Source organism: Aptenodytes patagonicus, chromosome 5 (genome assembly GCF_965638725.1).
Source record: "Aptenodytes patagonicus chromosome 5, bAptPat1.pri.cur, whole genome shotgun sequence".
In the NCBI taxonomy this organism is placed as follows: Eukaryota; Metazoa; Chordata; class Aves; order Sphenisciformes; family Spheniscidae; genus Aptenodytes; species Aptenodytes patagonicus.
In genome coordinates this window covers 49,107,433-49,131,142 of record NC_134953.1, presented here as the reverse complement: position 1 = coordinate 49,131,142, position 23,710 = coordinate 49,107,433, and the positions used below count along the sequence as shown (strand labels likewise).

Genomic DNA, 23,710 nt, shown 5'->3' with positions numbered 1-23,710 from the left:
AATCAATGATCCAAGGAGTCTGAAAGGTCAAGTTTAATAATGAAATACTTGACTTGTTTTTTATTTGTATTTTCAAGGGAAACCAAATGCAACAACCTGTGACTTTTTAAAATTCATATTTTCATGCCAGAGTTTTAATGCTGTTAGCTGTGTTGCATAAATACTTTTGCAGGTTTAACTTTGTTTACTTTTAAATGATCACATGTTCTTTCATCTTGAACACTTTGTGAGAGAGCTGATAATATCAGTTAATACAAAAAATTTTCCGCAGTTTTATATTCATCACTTGAAAAAGAGGCCTTACTAATTGTCATGTCAGGATTTGAATGTTAACCAAATGAAGTTAGACACCACCATATATATCATTTGTCCTAAAACATTGTTAGCTCAGCTACCTGATGGAGAGTGTTTGCTACTTCTGTGAAGTAGCACCGTTGCTTACTGAAGGAGAATACTGAGCTTAAATCAAGTTCTGCAACATACAGGTGATATTCCCTAGATGCATTCATGTTTCTCTTGGCAGCTGTCATTTCATTTTTTATGTTTTGTGGGCTTTTTCTTTCTAATAATGTTGCATTAAGTCTCTCATATCTAACAAACAAGACCTCTTTCATGTCTGCTAATGCACGGGGGCTGTTTTTAGCTGGTAAACATCCTGGGACAGAGAAGTAATCTTGAAATGTCTCAGGTTTGTGGCACTGAGTGCCTGCTCAGCATTTCAGAATCATCATCATTCTTTTCAGCCTCAAATGCATGTATCGATCCAGCTGTCTTCACTTATTCCATATTGTAAGTGTGTTAAATACTAAAAATAAGAGGAGTTATTAGTTATTGTGGGATAATTGCAGGGAATTATAAGCATGAATTCTCCAGGGATGTCATTACCTTGTGTTAATCACTTCACCTGTCAAGTCTTATTGTTCTCCGCATACACACATGGATGAACTAATGAGTAAGCAAGAAGAGGTGACAGAACTAGAAATCAGTCATGCTCTTATATTGTGATATATTCTTGACTACATTCCAGGACTCCTGAAGTGAATTTATAGCTATACTAATCTCATTCCTATCCACTGCACTTAAATAACTGGTATTTAAAATCTATTTGCATTTCTAAGCTACTCAATGAGAGATGTGAGCTCTGACTGCAGTGGTAATAAGCCAAGTGTGTGAGCAGCAAGCTAGAGATTATCAAATAAACATCAGTGTATAATAGCTGACTCTACTGCAGTGGAGAGGTCTTTCCAAAGAAAAAGAGGGAGCAACCTAGTACTAGGAGCTGAGTAGCATGTACAGTGATGTATTAAACTCTAAGGCAAATAATCTAAATGTTTAGACAGCTTTGTTCTCTGCCACAGGTATCTTTCTCTTGTGACACACTTTTCTATCAGACCCTATCAGTAAGCCTTCAAAGCATTATTCCTGCAGCCCAAACTGGAGGATTTAAATAAGGGGGAGGAAAATTCAAGATATGAAACATATTTTTGATCAGCCAGGCATCTCCTTCCTCCTACCCTCAGGAATTGTGTGTGCTAAGCAACTCAAACTTCTGTTAGCTTGCTCTTCCCCAGTTAAGAGGAAACATCTACTATTTGGAGGAAGTATTGATCAGAGAAGAAATACTCCCTGCAAATACTTCTGTTATAGGCAGGCTGCCCATGTGTCTAAAAGGCTTGGGTGCCATGTTTCACCAATGAAAGTAACTTGTGGAGGCTCAGGTGTTCTTGTCTTCATACCAAAAGAAACCTTGCATCTTTTTCCACTTGTGCAAAGACTTCTTAACAGTGAAGCGTTAACAAATGGAATTTGATGTCAAAATAAGTGAGATTTGCAATTAATTTAAAAGGCTAAAATCTGTTAACTCTGAAGATTACTTCCTTGGCATAATTGCTTTGTATGGTATAACAGGCTCTGTATCAGAAGCAATATAGGAAGGAAAACCCTGAGACAGACAGGACTTCCAACTGGTTTCCAGAGAGAGAAATTGATCTTATTTGTTGTAGAGTTGTTGTTGAAGTATTGAGTTTTATGGGAAGAAATTTATTTTACTGTGTACCTTTAGGAAAGGTTCATCTGTTGATACTTAAGTTTACACTTAAGTTTGTTAGAGCAGTAGTTGATGGAAGAACAAGAAGTAGGAAGAAATCATGTTGGATGAAGTTATGGGATAGAATGAATGGATTATCTACAAAACTACCTGATTTATCCTCCTCAGCTGGACAGATGCTAGTTTTTACCCTGTCCTGGTTGGTGCAATGGCTATGTGTGTTTGCAGGGGAAAAAAAGATGCTTCCTCTGGTAATAGTTTGTCTTTTTGTCTTGATCTATGGTGTATGTTGTGATGAATTCATGAAGGTTTTGGTTTGGAGCCTTGAAGGTGTCTGAACATAACAAGGCTTGTGAGCTTTCAACAGCGTGAATCCAGATGCTCTGTTTAAGCTGCTTGGTGGGAATTGTGTTAGTGATTTCACAGTATTTCTGTAGAAAATAACTTGTACTGTTCTTGTGCTTTTTCTAGAATTGGAAAGACAGTTGGTCAAGGGTGTGTGACTCTTTTCCTAATGCATTTTTCTAGGCCATTTCTTTCTAGGCTGTCTCTGTGGCACTGGGAGGCTCTGCTTAGCTTTTTTGTAAACATTTAAAGCTGGCACTGGGAGACCCAGTCAGGACCGCTTGCTGTCTGTGCTGTACAAAGCATGAAGTCACTGCATCCTGAGGGGCCCTCAGTCCAGGAAAAACAGGAAGACTGAGGATGAAAACTCAGCACTGTGCCCAGCTACGCTTGTTAGTAGATAGCCAACTGAAATCAAACTCTGACCATGGCCTGGTGTTTAGTGTTGTGCAAGTTAAAATTAATATTTCCGCCCAAGAATCTTATATGGTAGTTCAGTAGCATGGTGGGGTGTCTCTTATCTCTGAGCAACTCTAACCGGGGGGTTTCCTTTCATTCGCATACTCCAGGGCTGAAGAGTTGTCTTTGGAGAACTCTTTGTATGTGTGTCTAGACAGCTTCAGACTCAAACCAGGGGGGTTTGGAGGGGACTGCCTGGTGGGTGTGAAAGGGGTTTGGATCTGAAAGGTTACATGAAAAGAAGAACATGGGAGCCTGTTTTTCCTACTGTGGTACCTTCTCTAGTAACTGCTGAGTGTAAGTTTTTCTTCTTGGACATTGCTTTCAAATATTGTTCTGACGTATTGCTGCTAGTCTGTATGTTTGAACAAGAAAGTTGCCAGTGATCATGCCTTATATTCTTGAATTCTTCAGCTACCTTTGAAAAGACTGCATTTCAAAGGGGGATGTTCACGTGCCGTTACTGGAAGCATTTACAACTGCTAGTTGTGGGGTGGGAGTCAGTTGCCTACTCACACTAGAGTAGTGTGCAACTCATTCACTGTGTAAGCTTGTTTGTCCTTGGAAGTTCTGCTGTTGAGTTTTGCTTAAATGAGACTAGCTCCAAGTTGTGCTGTTAGCTTGTTTTTCTTAACTGACATGCGGCTCCTTGATGTAAGAGAAGATCTTTCCAGTCCATTAGTTCTTGACTTGCGTGCTCTGAAATACCTTTTCCACAGGTTATAAGAAATATAGGCTATTTTGAGGTCATCTTTTTTTTCTTTTGTACATATGTATTTGTGTAACTTGGGACTAGAATGTTATACCTACTTCTTGTAGTTCATTCAGTAGAGTTGAAACAATGAGGTTTAACTGCTGAATGGAAACCTCCTTCTTGTCCACGTTGGCCCTTTCAGTTCTGGGAAAGCATCTGTGTCCGAGAAGAGAGTTTATAGTATGTGCTTCTATTTTAGCATATGTTTCAGTGTTCATTCTGTGTTTTTGCTGACTTAATCTGAAGTTTGACAGGCATGACTCTGCCCATCATTGGGACAGGACTTTGCTTGCTTTCTGTGCCCAACATAGTGAAAATCAAATTAAGAGCCCATAGATCTGGATATACTGCAGGGACTATAATTCACTTAGCTTACCTTAAATGTCCCTCAGTGGCTGGCAATTATAAATCAGTAGTCTCATTTTTCAGAGTTTAATTGGAATGAATGTGAACTGATTTAAGGTCTTTGATAGATTAAAACTAAACCATGAAACACTTGAGCCAACCTACCAAAAAAAAACCAGTCTCAGTGTGGGCATTAGTAACTCATTTGATGCTGACAGTATGAGAAGACTTCCTAAAATAAGCATGAAACACATTTACCTGGTTTTTAGACTTGCTACTATTGGATAAGTTTGTGGTAGGTTCAAATAGCTTGCCTTAATGTAACTTGAAGGAAGAATTAGTAAATAAGTCCCAGATCTTGTACTTTCGACTCTGTGCAATAGTTAATAAAAGCTGGCCAACAAAAAAGTCTCTGTTCTTGTTCCTATAAAAAGGTCTCCTGTTTATGTGATGGCAACAACCATCAATTATTTTTCAGTTGTCCAGTTTGGCTGTGAGCCAGTACATTGTAGAATAGCTGATTTCCTTGCTGTAATTTTGGAATTTCTAAGTGTTTTTGTAACTTTTTAAATGGGATTTATGAAAGTGGGGGACTAATGGTATTTGTCCGCTAGAGCTGAGTACAGGCAGGACCCATGCTGTGCAAGTGTCACTTAACTTGACCGCTAATCTTGGAGCTATAGCACCACCTGCTATTCTTGCTGTAGGTTTCACAAGTGAAAATGGAATTATCTGTTATGGTGTAGTGGTTTGTAAATTATCTGTGGCAGTCTAGTTTTAAACCATTAAACTTGTGCTGTCTGTGACTCATATTAAACTGAAACCTTCAGAGTAGAGAGATTAGGATATAAATACAATGTCATCGCATTCCAAGGAAGAAGAAACCATGTTAGAAGTAGTGTGGACCCAGCAGTCCTTTCCTCTTCTGTCTTCAGGGACAGAGCTTTTTTTAATGTTGAAAAGGTAAACTAAAATGGTGGATTATCTAATGCAGAGCACACAGATATTTGGAATGCTGATCAATAGAGGGGGTTTATGTGGTGGGTGTGTTCTTGTTTAAGCAAAACTTTCTGCCACTTAAAGGATCAAGCTTAAGCACTCAAGTGAATAAGTCTTTGGGAGCGGCTTGCCAAATGTTCTTGGGAATATGTCATACTAAGCGTAATATATCTTGCAATACTAGTAACTTTGGATTTGGGCAATTTGATATTCCCTTATAATAAATTCAAAATGACAAAAATTTGTCCAGCCTTTAGAGAATGTGTTGTGCTTAAGCTTTCAGTGGACTTGCCAACTTGGTAAGAGCTTCCGGTTGAATGCCACAGTGCTAGTTGTCTGTAGACTTTTATTGTGGGTTGAGGAGAGTCAGGTGGACTTCCAGTTCTCAATTTATTCATTAGATGTGTGCATCTTAGTGAACCAGACTTGCATTGGAGCTGAGTTTTGTCTGTTTAGGTCCAGACTTGGAGCTCTCACCTAGAGAAGTGTGTGTGTGTTCAAGTCTTGCAAGGCTGGGTATATATAGGCTGTGTGAGTGTTTGGATGGGACATGTCTGCTGAATGAGGGTGGGAATTAGAGCTGGTAAGCAGATGATGCTCTTGCTTAGGGATAAACGATCACCAAGTCTGTGGCTTCACAGTTGTTAGAGATGAGTGAAGCCAGGTTACTGACTGAAAAGTAACTGCAAAAACCTGAAAAATATTATGTGTGACTCAAAGAAGGGAAAGGGGATGTTGGCTGGTGAGAGGGGAAGTCCCCTTCTGACCCTTTCAAGGATAGCCCTCAGATTGACTAGAGTTTATGGTGTAATCCAAGGTAAGTATCGCACCTTTGAAAGGAATGCCACGTGGTGCTTGCCTGGTGCCAGGAGCAAATCTCTCCATGGTCACAATAGGTGGTTTTTTGCCAATCTGAAAATTTTATCAGTAAGTTTAAATTGGTGATTGGCAGGTTAACTGCTAGCAAGAGAAATACTCTTCACACCTTTTAGCAAAGCATGTCGTGTTTTGTTGAAGGGTGGAATGATCACTGTCTTGTTTGTGGTGGTTTTTTTTCTAATTATGTTCAGTGTTTGTAAACCAGTTATACCTTGTATGGAAGATGTTAGAGGAGCATAAAAGTATTAGTTTGAATAATGTGGGTCTGTGGTTGATATTGAAGTACCTCATGCTCATGTTTTGTACTCTTTCACAATAACTGTCTTGAATGTGGTTTGTGTGCACGCTTATGTTAATCTATGCATATGAACTTCCTGCCTAGTGACTTTTGAATCATGTAGCATGCCAGTTAAGATAGTTGAGGTTCCTCTCTGAAAAGATTGTAACTTATCTTGGTGGTGGTGCAGTGCAGATTGATTTAGACTTCTCCCATTCTCTTATCCACAGCAACTGGAGCAGATCCAGAAGGAGCTAAGTGTTCTGGAAGAAGATATTAAACGAGTAGAGGTGAGGTGCCCAGACATTGTTCTGACTCTGGCAATTTTTCATTTTCATCAAGCTGTCTGCATTGCTGTGGGCCTGCTGTGTTAAATTTATGGCATTTGAGTCAGTAATGGGAAAATGAACAGATGATAGTCTGTCTTTAATTTGTTCATTTAGTTGATGCGTGCAAGCTGCAGGTTGGTAAGAGGGGGCTTTGCTGAAACCTAGCTCTTATATAATCATATCTTTCAGTTTCTTAGGTAGTAAGTATTTTAGAATAATTGCTAGGAATCAATAGCCAGTATATTGATCATAACTTACGATTTTTGTACGTTGCAGCGTTCTGGCTATTTGCACAGGCTGTTTAAATCTTAGCAGCATGCCACTCGTAAAATGAAGAGGTATTGGGGGGTGCACAAGAGAGCCGTAGTGCAGAGACTGGTTAGGAGCAGAAGCAGCTCCTGCTGCATGTCAAAACAGAAGCAATCTGCTACCTCCTGATACAATTCTCTTAATTCCTTAAGGATGGGAATCTCCTGAGATTTTTAAGAATTATTCTCCAAGTATTTGTAAACTCATCAGCTCAATCCTTCTGTCTTTATTGAGTCCTTAGGTTCCTCCTTGGTCCTTTCCTCTAATCATTCTAGTGTTTTGATCTTGGAATAGGAAACTGATGTTTCAGGAATGCATCAGACTGCCACCTCTCAAAATAGCATTCCTTTAAAGCTTCTTGGGAATCAGTTTGCAGGTCTGCTTCTCTCTTCTTGCTTGTCTAGAGCAGTCAGAACAAGCTCCCAACCACTGCCCAAAAGCCTTTTATATTTCTTCACTTACAATTTATACGCATGCTGATGAATTATCAAAATATAAATAGAACTGACAACTGCAGGAACTGCAGCTATTCAGCTGATAGCTATGCAAATTGTAACTTTGTAGATTACAGCATTTTTCAGGCCTATTTTCCTAAATGTTTCTCAGCTCTTGGGAAATATACCTTAGCATGTTTCCTTGAGACTGGTAAAATAGGTCTTCAGATCTAGGAGAAGCTATTCCCAAAGCTGTGGGATCCCTCAAAGAATATCTAGCTACCTGCTTTTCTGCTCTTTAATCAGGCACTTCAGTGGACTGCAGCTGGGGTACGTATCTGGTGTGTGATAGTGACCTTGGTTCTGACCTCTAAAGCCTGGGACTTCTCTTGTCACAAATATCCTACTTTCTGCCTAACAACTAATGGGCACGTAGTGGGAATTTGAAAAGCACCAGTAATGTTGTCCTGGAACACTTTGCCCCCCCTAACTAATGAGCTGCAGCATCCTGCATAGCATCCATTTCTCAAATAGATGAAAGGTACAGTCTCATACTGGGTACGCAGCAGTGATTTAGTCTGGCAGTGACAAAGCCAAGTTTATGTGCAAAGTTTTGTCTCTTCTGTGCTTGCCCCACAGAAGGCTGATAGATCCTCTTTTTAAAAGTCTGGGGCATGATACTGACTTTGCCCTATTGTCTTATGGCTGTTCTTGCCATGACCCATATCAAGCATTACTTTCCAGCTGTGAAGGCTATTAGATAAGTTTGCACATGTCTCAAAAATGCAGTTACAGCTTGCTTGTTCTGCCATGTTTAAGGGAGGTGCTGGGTTAGAGACAATTGGATGGTAACCAAATCCATTGATTTTTGGAGTATAAACTCCAGAACTGCCTCTTTTGGGGCAAAAAGCACTGCAGTGGTAGGATTTCTGAAACCTAGTTGGAATGATAACTGAAAAAAAAAATTTGAAAATCAATGTTTCTTCAGGTATAGTAAAGACTTCTAGGTGAGAGTTGAATAAATGTAGATAGTTGGTTATCTCCTTGGAAAAACAAAAAATTACTATGTGAACACCATATATTAGACAGTGCCTACTATTCATGTTTTGTCGGTTTTGCTGTAATGTGGCTTTCTATTTCAGGAAATGAGTGGCTTGTACTCCCCAGTCAGTGAAGACAGTACAGTGCCGCAGTTCGAGGCTCCCTCACCTTCACACAGGTATGGAACTTGCAACTCAGAACTTGGATTTCAATTTGTACATACTGCACTGTACTTGCTAGTCCTCTCTGTGCCATGCCCAAAACACAAGCAAAACTGGTTTTTGAGTGCCATACAATATTTTCCTGTTCTGTTTTTGATTGGTATAAACTTTACGTGAACAAAGCAGTGAAGAAAAAGCCATGAGTCTGCAGTTGGATGAAGAATGTACTCTAAACCAGATGCTGTGGAAAGCTGATGGTTTTAAATGTAGTGTGGATTAGTTAACTTGAGTCATAAGCCTTTGCTATGGTATGAAATATTACTGTTAAATACATGCTACCTTTTCTGCACATTACGCAGTTCTGCTTGGCATATGAAAGGTCTTAATTTTGTATTATATTGGAGTCCTCTGGCTTCCCCACTCAGCATGAATGGCTAAAGGTATGGGCTCACAGGATCAAAATTTAAAATGTACAGCATATTGATTCTGTTTATCTGCTATCTGGTTTGATTTAATGAAATACCTTTCTAATAACATATTTTCAGTGTGGATTTTTGTCTGGAATATTGCATAGTCTGGTTTCTTGATGATAAAATTGCAGATGCTTCTTGTGTCCAAGTTGCATGTGCCAGGGTTTGAAGTGCTCTACTTCTTCATAGCAGTGGTTTTTGGTTGTAAGAAAGCTCTGATTTCACAGGGTCAAGTTATGTTATTAAATGATCATCTCTCCTACTTCTCCCCAGTGTATTTTCCTAATAGTAGAGCTCTCTAAACTGTTGACTTCTGTTAGAAAAGGTACCAATACAATTTTAAGCAATTAGCAGCTCTAAACCTAATAGCCTGGAAGTAAGAAAGAAAAAATGATCAGATTTCCTCCCCTACAGAGATTTAGATACAGTGCTCTGGTAAGGAGCCTAGCAATAATGGCTGGGAATTCTTACCAGGATGCTCTTTCTGGACACAGAGACCAGAATCTCTCATATTTCTATGAAGCTCTAGTTGGCCCTGAGGGAAAGGACAGGAATATGGCCAAGATGGATGGGAACAGTGTTATTCTGCCCTTCACTGCTTGCCTAATTTTTGGGTGCGGGTCTATTTTTGATGTGGGTTATGGCTGTTTTGCCAAGCAGCAGTTTTGTGAAGCTGATGAGATTCTTGTCGCGTTCTACTAGTTTTCGTTACTGGCTATTAAATAGATTGCTTGTTGTTTGCTTCATGGTACTGCTGCTTGGGGAGAACTGGAGCATTGGTTGGGCTGAATTTGTTACATGTTGAACACCTTTGGGGCTAGAAACCTTTCTTTTTTTAACAGAAGACTGTACTTACAAGAGGAAATGTATCTCTATTACTTGAGCCAAGCTAACAAACAAGCTCCCAAAGAACTTTTTTATCTGTTGAAAGCTGGAATAACATTTTAAGCCCCAGAGTTTTTGTGAAAGAGTTCGGGGAGAAAATCTGCTGTGTGAGGCCTACACTGGTTTCAGTCTACTGAGAATTTCTTGTATTCCTTTATGCCTGTTTGATTGACCCTAGGACATGAAATATTCTCAGTTCTTGCTTTTGAAGATATAAGATAGTGTTCAAAATATTTTAGTGACTTTGGTTTGATGTGCTTAACCTGAAGTCTGCAGGGAGGTGGTGGTGGGTTAGACTATGGTGGGTGCAGAGACCATGGGCTCTCTCTTGCTTGATCTTCTTACGCTTGTCTGGTTCCATCTCGGCTGTGTCTTCAGCTTTTGGGTTTTTCCTCTGGTAGAACATGCCAGGGGTGTGATATAATAGGATGTTTAGAGGTTTTCTAGGGTATGTGGGCTTGCCTTTTTCTCTCAGCTTGAGAAGACCCCTTTTCTGTTTCTCAGTGACATTCCTGCCTTAAGAGGTAGCCTTGAGTGGTCAAAGAGAAAATAGTATGTGAAGGAAGTGTCTGAACAGGTATTGGTTGTTCCTAGACTCTTGTAACTTCTGTCCCTGCCCTATACTTAGTTTTGTGTAATTCCAGTAATTGAATTGGTTTGAATTACCAGAACTCAGATTCCAGAAAGGTCTACCAATTGAAATTCTTTTTCTTTTCAACATTAAATGTAAATTTTTGAGAGTATCTCAAGAACTGTAACTTTGATTCCTCCCTGAAAAGAATGCTGCAGAACAATGGATAGGAGCTTTAAAATGTGCTGATTTTTCAGCTCTGTCAACTGAAATATTTAATCTCCAAAGTTCTTTTTAGAGATGCTGTGAACCAGTAAGAATGAAATACAAATATAGTTTGATATGGCTTCACTTCCATGTTACAATGTTATTAAACTTGCAGAGACTTCTTAATTTATCGGGGAATTAAAATGGTGTCTTTAAATTGGAATATAACTTGTTAACATGCTTAACACCCTGCTAATGAAATATAATTGTATAAAATTTTACTAATGTGTCTTATAAATAGTACAAAGTTATCATAGACCTGTGCTGAGATGAAGAAAATCTCTTTAGCCTTTGAATTTAAAGTTCTAGGAAATAGAGTTCTTTGGAATTTGGTTTTATCTGGTCTGTAGTGACTTGCCCTTACTCATCTACTTCCTGTAAATCACAGGCTTGCTTCATTAATTCTCTGTTTCTTTTCATTGTTTGTAGCTTTTCCCCCCACACTCTTAACATCTTGAAAATGTGAACTTACTATGCCTCCCCCATCTTCCTTCGTAAGTTCTTTAGCAAAAAACAAGTATGGCTATCATGTTCATATACGTTCTTGGCTTCAAGAAACACATGTTTTCTCTTATGCTTGTACAGGGTATGATGAAATATTAAATTGGGTAATAGCACAGCACTTGTTTACAGCATTGCAGATTGCTGGGTTTGTATACTAATAGAGAACAAAAGGGGAAGAATAAGGGAAAAGAACAAATAGTTCTGTGTAGGGTTTTTCTGCACAGGTGCGCATGCTATTTTTGCTACCAGTAAATGGTGCAAACAGGAGATACAAATAAGCAACTTCTCTGTGACTACATATTCAGGCAGTAATAGCAAATAACAAACTATCACTCTAAAATGAGTTTCTGGGGAAAGTTTCTGATCTAAAATTTAGTTGCCTGGTAACTCTGATTCAGTTATCAAAATCCTGATCTCCTTTCCCTCCATTTGTTCTAATTACCCCCTCCCACCCCCATAAGGTTATAACAAATGGGATTTATAGTCTGCAGGTTGCTGCGTTTTTGTTGTTGTTCCAGGTTTTTAAATGTGTCGTGTCAGTGTAGCTGAATTTCCTAATTGAACCTAATGTTACAGCTTTTAAAAAGAATTCGGAGGGAACTTTTGTAATTTTCTGATTATTTGCTTCCTGTTTTTAAAAGGAAAAACATTCAAGCGTATGCCAGTTAACTCAGCTACAGGCACCACACAGAAATTACTTCGAATTTGTATTCTGGTTAGGGAAATGACATCTGCACTCTTGAAGGCTTTACATCACCAGACAACCTGCAGCAAAACGAGACCAGACGCTATAATTCCGTGTGTTTTGCTGTTAATTGCCACTATACCTGTCTCAGAGTGGAGTACTTTTTCATCACTTTCCAGCTGAGTGTCTTATGCTGTTCCTGGCAGGATCTGCTGTACGTGTTTCATTATTTCATGTGGCCAACATTCTAATTTAAAGTTCACTGTCCCCGACCATGCCTGAAACAACTTTGCTGTTTTCTCCCTTCCAATAGCTCACAGCAAATAATGATTTTCTTATCCCTCAGATTTTCTTGGTTTGCAGCTTTTGTCTTGCCTGTAACAGAAGCCAAATCAATCTCATCTTGCAAGTTAACCACTAATGAGACTTTAAAATCATCTCTCATCTTCTGTTTCTACTTCCCTCCACCTCCAGGGGAGCTTTAAAACATTCAGAGAAATATTTAAGCACTAGTACCACTGTTTCATCCTTATAGACTTATGGGTACCCTGACTGGTGTTTCAGCCAAACCACTTGTTTTATGACCAAGAATGTCAAGTCTACACATCAGTTCTGGCAGCTGTTACATAAACATCAATAGGTACAATAATCTTTTACAAAACTAGGACCTATAGCTGTGTTCTGGCAGCTTTTTAAAAGAAACCTTTAGCTTTCCCAAGCAATCCTTAAATCTAATGTTACCTCGTAAGTAAGACTAAGAATAACGAACCCAGATAGCTTCTTTCCTGTCCAAGCCAAATGACATAGCAGAAGCAAGTGAGTTACAAAGATTTTTAGAAACAAATCATGGTGATGTTTGTAATGTGTTCTCCATAATTAATAAAATGGTGTTCTTGTGTACTAAGCTTTACTTGTCCTAAGAGTATTTTAAATTTTTGAGTGATAAGGGTGCTTTAGTCTGGTGTTTTATTGTGAGAGCTAAATATTTTGCCCATATGTGCAAGAATACTGAACCACCTGTTTTCTGCTTGTATCAGTAGATCCTTTTGCAGTTTTGAAAGTTAAATCTCTTGAGTTTGCATATGTATACTATGTTTTGAAAACAGTGATTTAAGGTATGTTGTGTCATTATAGATACTATGTAGCTATATATGGTGTAGCATTTTCTAATAATAGTAATCCTGGCTGTCAGTATTTTCTAGTTTATTTCTGTATTTCATTACTTGTCTGTTTTGTGTGTCTTCAGAGATGTCTGGAATACTAGTATCTGTCTTAAGCTGATTTCTCTAGCTTTTCTCTTTACAGTGCTGTTTCAAATGCCACGGCATTAAACTTTTTTTTTTTTTAAAGGAACTGAAAAGCAATGGTAGCATGTCTTCAGAATGTCTTATCCTGCATATTTCATACAAAAGATATGCTTTTGCATTCTAATTAGAAATTATTAGATTGCAGTACACATAACTGTGTGACAGCATTCTGCTCTAGGAGACCCCTGTATTTAAAAAAAAAAAATCCCTCCCAAACCCTCAAACAAAAAATAACCTTGTGTTCCCTGTCTGTAAAATGAATTTTAAAGGCAAGTATGCTGCAGGATGTAAAGGGGGGAATAGCAAACCAGTTAAAAATGATAAAGGATGGTTGTACAGTGATTTTAAGCAGACTATTTCTTTTGGTTTTGCAGTAGTATTATTGACTCCACGGAGTATAGCCAGCCTCCAGGCTTCAGCGGCAGTTCTCAGGTAAGGTAATACACGTGTCTGTGTACAGGGGGGACAAGAGCGTGAATGTGGAGGGTGGGCAGAGATTAGGCACAACTCTGTCTATCTCCAGGGTAGCGGTCAACTCGAGTCTTGTAAATGCTTTTAACTGGTTGTGTGGGCAAACTGGAGCCAAGACTACAGCTGTAGGAATGACTGTCCGTGATTGTGAGTGTCCTCAGTGACACTGTCAAAGAAATCTGGTGTAATATATTTAGACACCTGACTTTATTCCCAAAGCTGACTTTTCCAGGGAAGAGGGGATATTTTTTGTTCTTCATCTCTTCTCCAAAGTGGGCAGCATTTGGGAAGGGAGGTAAATCCTTGACCCTTTGCATTGACTAAAATAGCTTTGGATCAAACTTGACTTTCAAAGCAAGAAACACTCATTCTCCAACCATACAGCTGTTTTGTAGTTTGTCCTTGTTTAGGGCCTTACAAACTATATTATAAATTCACATAGAGGGTAAAAAGTTGCATATACAGTGAAGCCGTTTGGCAGGCAACCTCCAAAATGTCTGATCCACAGGGCCTCCTGAATGCCAAACAGCACTGCTGTAGTCTTGCAGCTCAGAGTGATTCAGCTGGGCTGGGGAGATGACACTGATAACCAGCTCACAGCTTCAAAAAGGTTAAACAGTTTTGATTTAGACAGATGGACTGTTGGTTATGTGCCATCTCGTGCCTTTGGTGCTCTCTGGTGGTGGTGGACCATCCATGGCACACAGCAGTATCAAATTGGTAAATTAATAGAAGTGCTGTTGGATCTTATTTGATGGAGTAACTGATATAAAGAAAAAACACCTGAATTTTGGGCTGATGTGCATGTATGTGTGCATGCAGGTTTTTGGGTTTGTAGCTGTATAACTGGTAATCAGAAATTTCCCTCAATCTGTGGAAAAACGCTTGTTGTTCCTGCTGCTGTGGTCTGGGAGACTTTTTGCTTGAACAAACAATTGTAGCTCTACCTCACTTCAGAGGGCAAGTGAAATGTGGGTGGAGATCTTACGTTCAGGACTCTGATACAGTACAGTGTGTTTGTTCTCCACTGACATTGCTTGTCTCAGTACTTTTCTTTCTATTTCAAAGACAAAATTAATAGCATAGCTGTACTGCTGGTAAGCGCACAAAACAAACAACCTAGACTTTCTAGTCATTCTGTATGACAGCCTTATTTGTGTGAGAATAATCTTTTTTTTGTCCTCAAATGCAATTTTTTGTCCTCGAGTGCAAGATCTGTACCCTCTAGTGCAAATTTTTGAATTCAACTTTAATATATGTTTGGAGGGGGAGTTGAAAGGGAACTCTTGAAGTTAAACAATTCATTCAAAGATAGTTTAATTTCAGCAAGACTTTACCATAAAAATAATTTTAAGTATATAAATTCAATTGTGCTTTTTTCTAATTGTCAGTCATGGCAAAAATCATAGATGGGCACTGCTGGCAGTAAGAAGCTATGCTAGGATGGACAGCGTAGCTTTCTTTCTCAATATAATTACTTTGTGCATTGCTCATGAACATGTTCTTAAGGAAGAATTTATATATCGCAAAGCTACAGGACAGTTTTCTTCCAGAAGCTGAGCTTCAGAAGTAAATAGTGGACAAATCACATCAGCCCTGGGGAATTCTGCAGGTAGTATTTAGTGGCAGTACCTTTCTTTTCTGCTAAAACTAAGTAGCTTGTGTGTAGCTATGAAGCTTTTCTGCACAGTTGTTAGAGGATTCTTCAGAGCACCTAATGGAGTTCAGACAGTAAAATCACTCTTGATAACAGAGCAATCCTAACAAATGTCCTCAACTAGGACAGCCATAGTAGTTTTAGCAGTTGAATAAAAATTGCTTGGGTATGTTTTCTCTTTTCCCTTTTTTTTCCTCCTGTCTCCCAGCATTGCTTAACAAGTAGCCAGGGAGCAGGCTTCATAGAAACTCATTAAATGTTTTGGTAAAACATGAGCAGTTTAAAATGCTTAGCTGGGGAGGATCTGATGAAGATGAGTTAATGCAGATTGATTCCCAACACAGCTGGATCACCATGTGCCAACCTGAGACCTGCTCTGGGGGGATCTTCCTCTGGAGACCCAGCAGGTGTATCAGAGAGAAGGCAAATGCTTACCATGATTGATTCCACCTTGGAGTGGACTGGGCTCATCTGGCAGATGAGACTTGGGCTTGGGTTATATCACTTGTGTCGCAGGTGGTTCGTCTTAACTTGAGACTGAAGTGATTACTCTTCAATGCTTGAAGTCGTCTTGAGCTCTAATAGCTCCTGATGTGCTGAGAGAGGCTGGAGCCCTTGCAGGCTGGTGTGCAAAATTAATAGGAAGATGCTATAAAAGTGTTCTATTAAGTATGTCTTAAAGCTGCGAAGTTTTAGAAAACTGTAGTTAAAAGGTGTCGAGGTAGGAGTGCTTTCCAGTGTTCTACTTGTGTGTTGAGATTGGAGTTGCTTTTGAGATGAAACAAGCTGCGTAGACCATAGGTGCTGTCAGCGTGCAAGTGTGAGTCATGATATCGATGTATAACCAGGGGCCTCGCATGGGAAGTGGCATCTGGAGGTTTCACTGCTTGGGGCTTGCTTTTTCCCTAAAATGTTAGGTTACTGTTCATACAGGTATAAACAGAATTTGAGTGGGCTCTGAACTTAGTTTGTTCTTGTTGGCTTGCTTGATGGCTGTAATGAGGGCAGCCTGTTCTCCTGCGTGGATTGAGGAGTTGTATGCAGAGTGGGTTTTGTTAGTGCCATTGAGTGGCATTATGGACTTTGTACGTGGTCAGGGATGTTGTTCATTAGGGAGCTTGGCAGTTCTCAAATCTTTTAAAATTTCCCCATTAGCTTTGAGTATGTGATAATGTGAGACTTCTTAAATATAAACTAAAGCAAGGTGCTCTTCATGCTTCTTGTGTAGTAGAGGAATTGGTTCCTTTTCTTTACTAGTGATTAAAACGAGAAGTACTGTATTTTCTGTTTTGCTTCAGGAGGAGAGCTACCTTACCTACATAAGGTAGCTTACTACCTTATGTAGTTTCAATCCTTTGCTTCTACCTCTCATTATTACTGCTTGGGTAGGTTGGGAAATGGCTTTAATGATGAGTTTCATGGACTTGTTTTCAATTAACCTTTGAACTTCATGGTGTCTTCTGCTTCTATCCTTATTTGCTTAGCTTTATGGAGAGTTACTGAGTTGCTTCAAAAGAAATAATTCAGTAACTAACTCTTTAAAATAAACATCTCTTTTTAATGAGCTGTCTGCCACGGATCTGGGAAGTATTTGTTGTACAGTCTGTTTGATTTGTGAAGCTGGAAGCCTAGTATCTTTCGCCTCTGCTGTCTACCTGTATAAATGCAAAACGTGACTCCCCAAGGGTTGCTGCTGCCTGGCATGTGAGGCTGGAATCGGTACATTTGCAAAGCTTCAGGAAACAAGGACTGTCTAAAAGCAGCTTTTCTTGTTTGTCAAGTTAAAGGGTGCAAAATAGGACCCTAAGAATAACTGTTGACAGTGGCAAGATCTTCATTATTGTCATTTTTACGCTTCTAACCCTTCACATATAATGTATAAATTGTTTATAATTTGGTAAAATCTATTTAAATGAAACCCAGGCCTGGCTTTACCTTTCTGAAATGCTCTGTCTTCTCCATTCAGACCAAAAAGCAGCCATGGTATAACAGCACGCTAGCCTCACGACGCAAGCGGCTCACAGCTCATTTTGAGGACCTAGAGCAGTGCTATTTTTCCACCAGGATGACACGTGTCTCAGGTGAGTTCCTCTTGCATGGTGTTCAGCTTCTGACATCAGTTACCTCTTCCAGTACCTAGTCCTCAGAAAAGACTTGCTTTTGAGAGAGTAGCTTTCACTTCTTCCCTGCATGAGAACGTTGCTATACATATTTGTGTTACTCAAATCATCTGTTTTGCTTTTCTTGACCAATCTTTGAGGTTGCTAAACTTAGAAAACTTAATCCTGTCACTTTGGAGGGGCAGATGTATTGCTTTGTAATACTGTACTGTGAAGGGCATAACCCACAATAAACAATTTCACTGATGCTCATTCTGAAGATGCAAATGTTTGAAAGCAGTGGTTGGGCTGTCTTTCTGGTAGATGTGGTATAAACACAGTAGTTAAACATTGCTACTGAAATACTACAGAGGTATAAACATAAACTGATAAATTCTCCTATATTTAGCATGCAGTAGGACACTTGGAGGTTATCCTTTATGTTGTCTAGATTGAGTCTTGGTTAACAAATGGCTTGGAGTATAGAAGCTGAGTGTGCAGCAGCGTTGTTGTCCCATGGGGCACACCTTAGATTTAAGGCTTGTTTTGTAGAATTAGCTGTTTTCACAATTGCTTAGATTGCCTCATTCATAATTGAGTAACAGTGTGACAGCAGCTAGAGTAATTGTTACCTAGTGGATGGATGGTTCTTAATTACATGACAAGATTCTCTTAAGAAACAAACAGGTCAAATGAATATATCTTCAGGGCGAGGAGGGTTGCTCTGTGGTCCCTCTGGGGAAGAAACCAGCTTTGGGGAAAAAAGTTTCAGGCAATGGGCTGTGGCAGGCAAGAGATTTGCAGCACCAAGCTGTGAGCTGCAGCTCGTATGAAGAGTGACAGACTGCAGCGGGGAGCAGAGAGCAGCCAGTCCTCAGGGGATAGGAGAAACCTCCTAGGGACATGAGGAAACCAGGCAGAGGTTGCTGCAGCAGAATATCTTTACTTTGTAGCCTCGGAAGGCAAGGACCAACCTCCCAGGACAGAGATCAGCAAGAGAGCTGGGGTAGTGTTGTGGTTTAACCTCAGCTGGCAACTGAGCACTGCTTGCTCACTCCCCCTGCCGCAGTGGTAGAGTAAGAAGTAATCGGAAGAGCAAAAGTGAGGAAACTCATGGGTTGAGATAAGAACAGTTTAATAATTGAAATAAAGTAAAATAGCAATAATAATAGAAGAATATACAAAGCAAGTGATGCATGATGCAGCTGCTCACCACCCACGAACCGATGCCCAGCCAGTCCCTGAGCAGTGATCATTGCCCCCTGGCCAACTCCCCCCAGCTTATATACTGAGCATGACATCAAATGGTATGGAATATCCCTTTGGACAGTTTGGGTCAGCTGTCCTGGCTATAGTCCCTCCCAGCTTTTTGTGCACCTCTTTGCTGGCAGAGTATGGGAAGCTGAAAAGTCCTTGACTTAGTATAAACACTGCTCAGCAACAACTAAAACATCAGTGTGTTATCACATTATTCTCATGCTAAATCCAAAACACAGCACTATGCCAGCTACTAGGAGGAAAATTAACTCTATCCCAGCCGAAGCCAGGACAGGTAGAAACCCCTGCTCTTTTTTTCCTCCATGAATTTAGTTTAAGTTTTTTATTCACTTTAAAATAAAAAAATAAAAATGAGGCTCGGTTATTTATTTAACTTAAAAAAAAAAAAATTGGCTTTAAGTTTAAAGGCTGCAACATGTTTTAGGGGAGCTCACTCTTAGATATGTCTACATCTTCTACCTACTTCACAGCAGTGACTGACTTAGGTCTCATCATGCACAGCAAAATTTTTAACAAGGAATGCAGCACGTTTAGAGGGTGCTTCAGTAGCTGGAAGATCGGCGAAGCCAGTTGTATGTGACAAGCCAGTTTCCTGTGAAGTGCTAGCAAGTGCTTTGCAGAATACAGTACTTCACAGATCACACTGAAATGTTTTCATGTGGTGCTAACTTGGTGATGCATAACTGTGTTTATGTTAAAATAATACTTATTAAACAAAGATAAAAAAATGGGGCTCTTCCCAGCATTCTCTTCTAGAAGATATCTTTCTTCATAATTGGAACTATAAATATGAATGCAGTGAAACTACTTTTTGTATTCATATATGTCAGCCTCACTGAGAGTGGAGGATTTGCAAGTGCAGGTTTCTTCCTAAATAAAGGATAACCTGTGATACTTGATTAATTTTTCTTAAGTCATTCCTGCTTTTTGACACACTTTAAATAAGATTTAATGTGGTGTGCTGGTTTTGGCTGGGATAGAATTAATTTTCTTCATAGTAGCTAGTATGGAGCTATGTTTTGGATTTGTGCTGGAAACAGTGTTGATAATATGGGGATGTTTTTGTTATTGCTGAGCAGTGCTTACACAGAGTCAAGGCCTTTTCTGCTTCTCACCACCCCACCTGTGGGTAGGCTGGGGGGTGCACAAGAAGCTGGGAGGGGGCACAGCTGGGACAGCTGACCCCAACTGACCAAAGAGATATTCCATACCATATGACGTCATGCCCAGCATACAAAGCTGGGGGAAGAAGGAGGAAGGCGGGGATGTTCGGAGTGATGGCGTTTGTCTTCCCAAGTAACTGTTATGTGTGATGGAGCCCTGCTTTCCTGGAGATGGCTGAACACCTGCCTGCTGATGGGAAGCAGTGAATGAACTCCTTGTTTTGCTTTGCTTGTGTGCGCAGCTTTTGCTTTACCTATTAAACTGTCTTTATCTCAACCCACGAGTTTTCTCACTTTTACTCTTCTGATTCTCTCCCCCATCCTGCTGTGGGGAGAGTGAGTGAGCAGCTGTGTGGTGCTTAGTTGCTGGCTGGGGTTAAAACATGCCATGGATTTAAAGCTTTTTGCAAGAGGTCCCTATGACTGTTCTAGTAGGGAGTGGAGACATAGTATAACTGTAATTATGAAATGGCCTTGCACTTTGGCGGGGGAAAATGTCTTGAGAAAAATTCCGTTTTCCAGGCACAGATACATGATAAATTTCAGGAGGACTATGTGCTTGATCTCTAAATGAGGGAAATGGAAGAGTAGCAGCTATTTGTTCCTATCAAAGTGTCAAAAGAGGAAACAGCCTTTGAAAAACACTGATGTTTACGTGCTTCTTCTCGAGCTGTTTCCTGTAGTGGTCAGGTGCTGATGATTTTAATTTGGACCAGTACTTCGTTCATTTTGCCCCTTTTGATCCATCCGACATGGGTAATGTATATGCTACTACTCTTAAACATGCTAATTACTAGCCTTCACTGTTCCTTTATATGATCAAACATTAAAGAGCATATAAGGGACACTTCAAAATGCCTTACAAGTGTAGAGCAAGATAATTTCTGATGACAAGGAATTACCAGAGTGCAGAAAGATTATTCTCTCTGTGTTTCCCCACAAGAAATCACAGCTGTATTTTGCTTTTATAGATCAACCTTTTCATTTTTTCACCCCAGTATTTCCAAAGCTTTCTAATAAGTGGAGCTTTGTCATTTCCTTATGCTGCTGATAAGGAAACAGATAAGGGTAACTTAACTAGTGGGTTGGAACTTGATCTCAGCCACATGAGCAAGTTGTGTGTATGGCTTCTCTGCTACTGCAGTGGATGCTGTGGTTTAACAGGAGGCAAGGTGTGCAGTAATGTGACTTGCAAACTGGACTACCTGTAAACCGAGGTGCTGTGTATTGGTGCTGTGAGAGCAGCCATAGCTGTAGTTATCTTACATTGCACTGGTGCAAAAAGGCAAAGCGAACGTGGGAATGTTAAAGGAGAAAAGGGAGAATTGCTGCAAATTCTGGGGGTTGTTACGTAGCCTGAAGGCTCTATGTAATGTTCAGCTGCAGATGTGTGATTGTGTTAAGAAGGCTGGCTTGCCCATGCAGCATCACTGTAAGTTAGGAATTTTTCCTTATTTAGGAAATACTAAATTTTAAAATCGTTTACATAAAATTCTGTTCATACCGAGATAAATTGGAACTTCTGAGGAATCGGGGAATGACTTTCAGCTATCTACACTGCAATTTAGTTTTAACTTTTTTAGTAAACTGTTCCATTTCCACAGAATATTTATCATCATTATTCAAGCTGGCTCAACTTCACCTTGTCTGCTGAAGGTCATAATTTTCACAAAACTTACAGTACAGGGAGTCTTCTGGTTTCATGCTTGTCTTCCTTCTCCAGCCCTGAAACAACTCTCCCTTATTTCTGTTGCTTTTGGAGTAACAAGACAAATATTTTTTACTAAAAGTATCTTCAATGTAATTGACACCAAATGTAGGCATATTGTAACTGAAGTATGGGGAAAGGAATATACTTTTCACCTCCATAGAAAACTAGACATGTTCTTCACAGTGTATTTTGATATGCTTTAAGGTTTTCTGTTAATAAACTATATGGCTCATGGGCTCTGAATGTGAATAAAATAAATGAGCTTATCTACCAGGAAAGCTGTATTTGATCTCTAGGCAGATTCTCAGCATGACAGGTTCACCCAGTGTTGCAGTGAAAGACTTAATTTGTGCTCTGAAAAATCATACTGCCTTCAGGGAATGCTAGAGGGGAGAGGAAACCTGTTCTTGACCAAGAATCCTCCCCATATAACAAGCAGAGGTAGTGTCACGTGAAGACATACACCTTGATTTTTTTTGTTTGCTGTTGAGTTTATTTATCTTCTTACTCTGTTTCTGTCCTCCCTCATGCTGCTGCCTCTCCCTAGATGACAGCAGAACCACAAGCCAGCTGGATGAGTTTCAGGAGTGTCTATCCAAGTTCACGCGCTACAATTCTGTCCGACCCCTGGCAACGCTGTCTTACGCTAGTGACCTCTACAATGGCTCCAGCATAGTATCCAGGTAAGACACACTGCAGCTCTGACAGTGCATCTCATGCTGATAAAGGCTTCTGAGACTGAGTTAATAACCCATATTAAACAAGTTATGGTCTGTACATGTATAACACTTTGCAGTTGCTTCCCAAAAATAGTTTTGTGAATATGTGATTATCATTGATCTGCGAAGGCGCTCAAATACCACAGCAGTACCTTTTATTCCCATTGGTGTTGGTCAAGACCGAATGCAGAACCTTTGAGGTGCTAGTGAGTATCTGGAGCTGTCGTGATAAAGCATGAAGCCTCTTGTAGGCTCAGTCCTCTTCATGTTAGTATAGTTGCATTGTAAGTGATGCAGTTCTAGCGTTTTAAGAAGCATTCATCTTGGTGTTGGAAGCTTTAAATATTGTTGGTGGATCCAGTCATAATGGCAAATATTAAATAGCTGAGTTGTTTTTAACTGCAATTGCTTGAACTCTTGAGCGTTGGAAGCTCTGTTTACAGTGCTAAACACTAGTGAGGGGGTGATTGTGGTAAAGCCAACTCGACAGCTCCGTTGTTGCCAACAACTCCTCTGTATCCCCTGCCGTGTGGGCTGGTCATGTCCTGTGCACTGCTGCTGAAGCTCATCTGGGCCTCCCATGGACCAGTTTGGACGCTTAAGCTGGTGAAATGCTATTGACTGTCTTTCAACAGAATTAGTTTCTTCTAGTTTAGCTCCATGAACCAGCTCCCTTAGGGATCAGGCTTAAGAGAACACATAGGATAGAGAGAGGCTGGGACCTGCCAGCAGCCCTAACCTTAAACTGGTTTCAGCAGCTGTGGAAGCATACCCTGGGGGATTTAATTAGTCTGTGGTAGCTTGTTCGGAGCTGCTGGTGGTGGTGGAAAAAATGATGCAACATGTTAATTGGGAAATCTTTTCTGCATGGTATATATGCAGGACCCATTAGCTTCTTACAGGCACATTTCACAAATTTAAATGTATTTGTTCACAGCAACCTTTTGAAGGAGGAAAGTAGTTATCATCTCTATTTTATACACAGGGAGCAGGAGATCCAAAGTGGCCATACCTGATGTCTTGAAAGAAACATGACAATGACATAATGAATTGAACTTGGGTTTTTCTGAGTCTTGATCTAATGTCTTATGAAGGGGCCATTCGGACAGTGACAGAACAGCTTGAATGTTTGTTGAAAGACACCAAGAAATTTGCACTGTGTGAAGAAATGGAAGCATGTGTAGCATAGAATACATGTTTTTTTTTAAAGCAGCATTGATTCCTTAACTACTGCAATATGTAGCAGGAATGTATAATGTCCGACTTAGCCACAAAGGTCAGAACACAATAATCACTGATCTGACATATTTAACCTACGCTGATTGGGTTCACACTAGCTGCAATGAAATGCAGATGGGAATCTCACTGCAACGTAGACAAACTTCCTCAGCTACCAACTTCAGCACAGATTGGATTTTGCTCCTTTTGCCCTTTCTTCTCCTTGACATTCTGCAAGAGCAGCATTTTTGTGGTATTTGGTTAGAAAATGCTGGAAGGGCAGTAAATCTTGCTCCCGTTTTGAAGGCATTATAATTCTTGGGTGA

The 23,710-nt window shown here is 39.9% G+C and overlaps 1 protein-coding gene across 2 annotated transcripts in view; it reads left to right on the top strand.

Annotated features, from left to right (window-relative positions):
* COP1 (COP1 E3 ubiquitin ligase) overlaps positions 1–23,710 on the top strand; it is a 130,739-nt gene that overhangs the window by 19,430 nt on the left and 87,599 nt on the right. For both annotated transcript variants that reach the window (XM_076339641.1, XM_076339642.1), the window contains exons 7-11: positions 6,336–6,395; positions 8,320–8,396; positions 13,443–13,500; positions 17,163–17,277; positions 21,995–22,130. In XM_076339641.1, the coding sequence (XP_076195756.1) occupies positions 6,336–6,395; positions 8,320–8,396; positions 13,443–13,500; positions 17,163–17,277; positions 21,995–22,130 (446 nt within the window). The remainder of the gene's footprint in view (positions 1–6,335; positions 6,396–8,319; positions 8,397–13,442; positions 13,501–17,162; positions 17,278–21,994; positions 22,131–23,710) is intronic.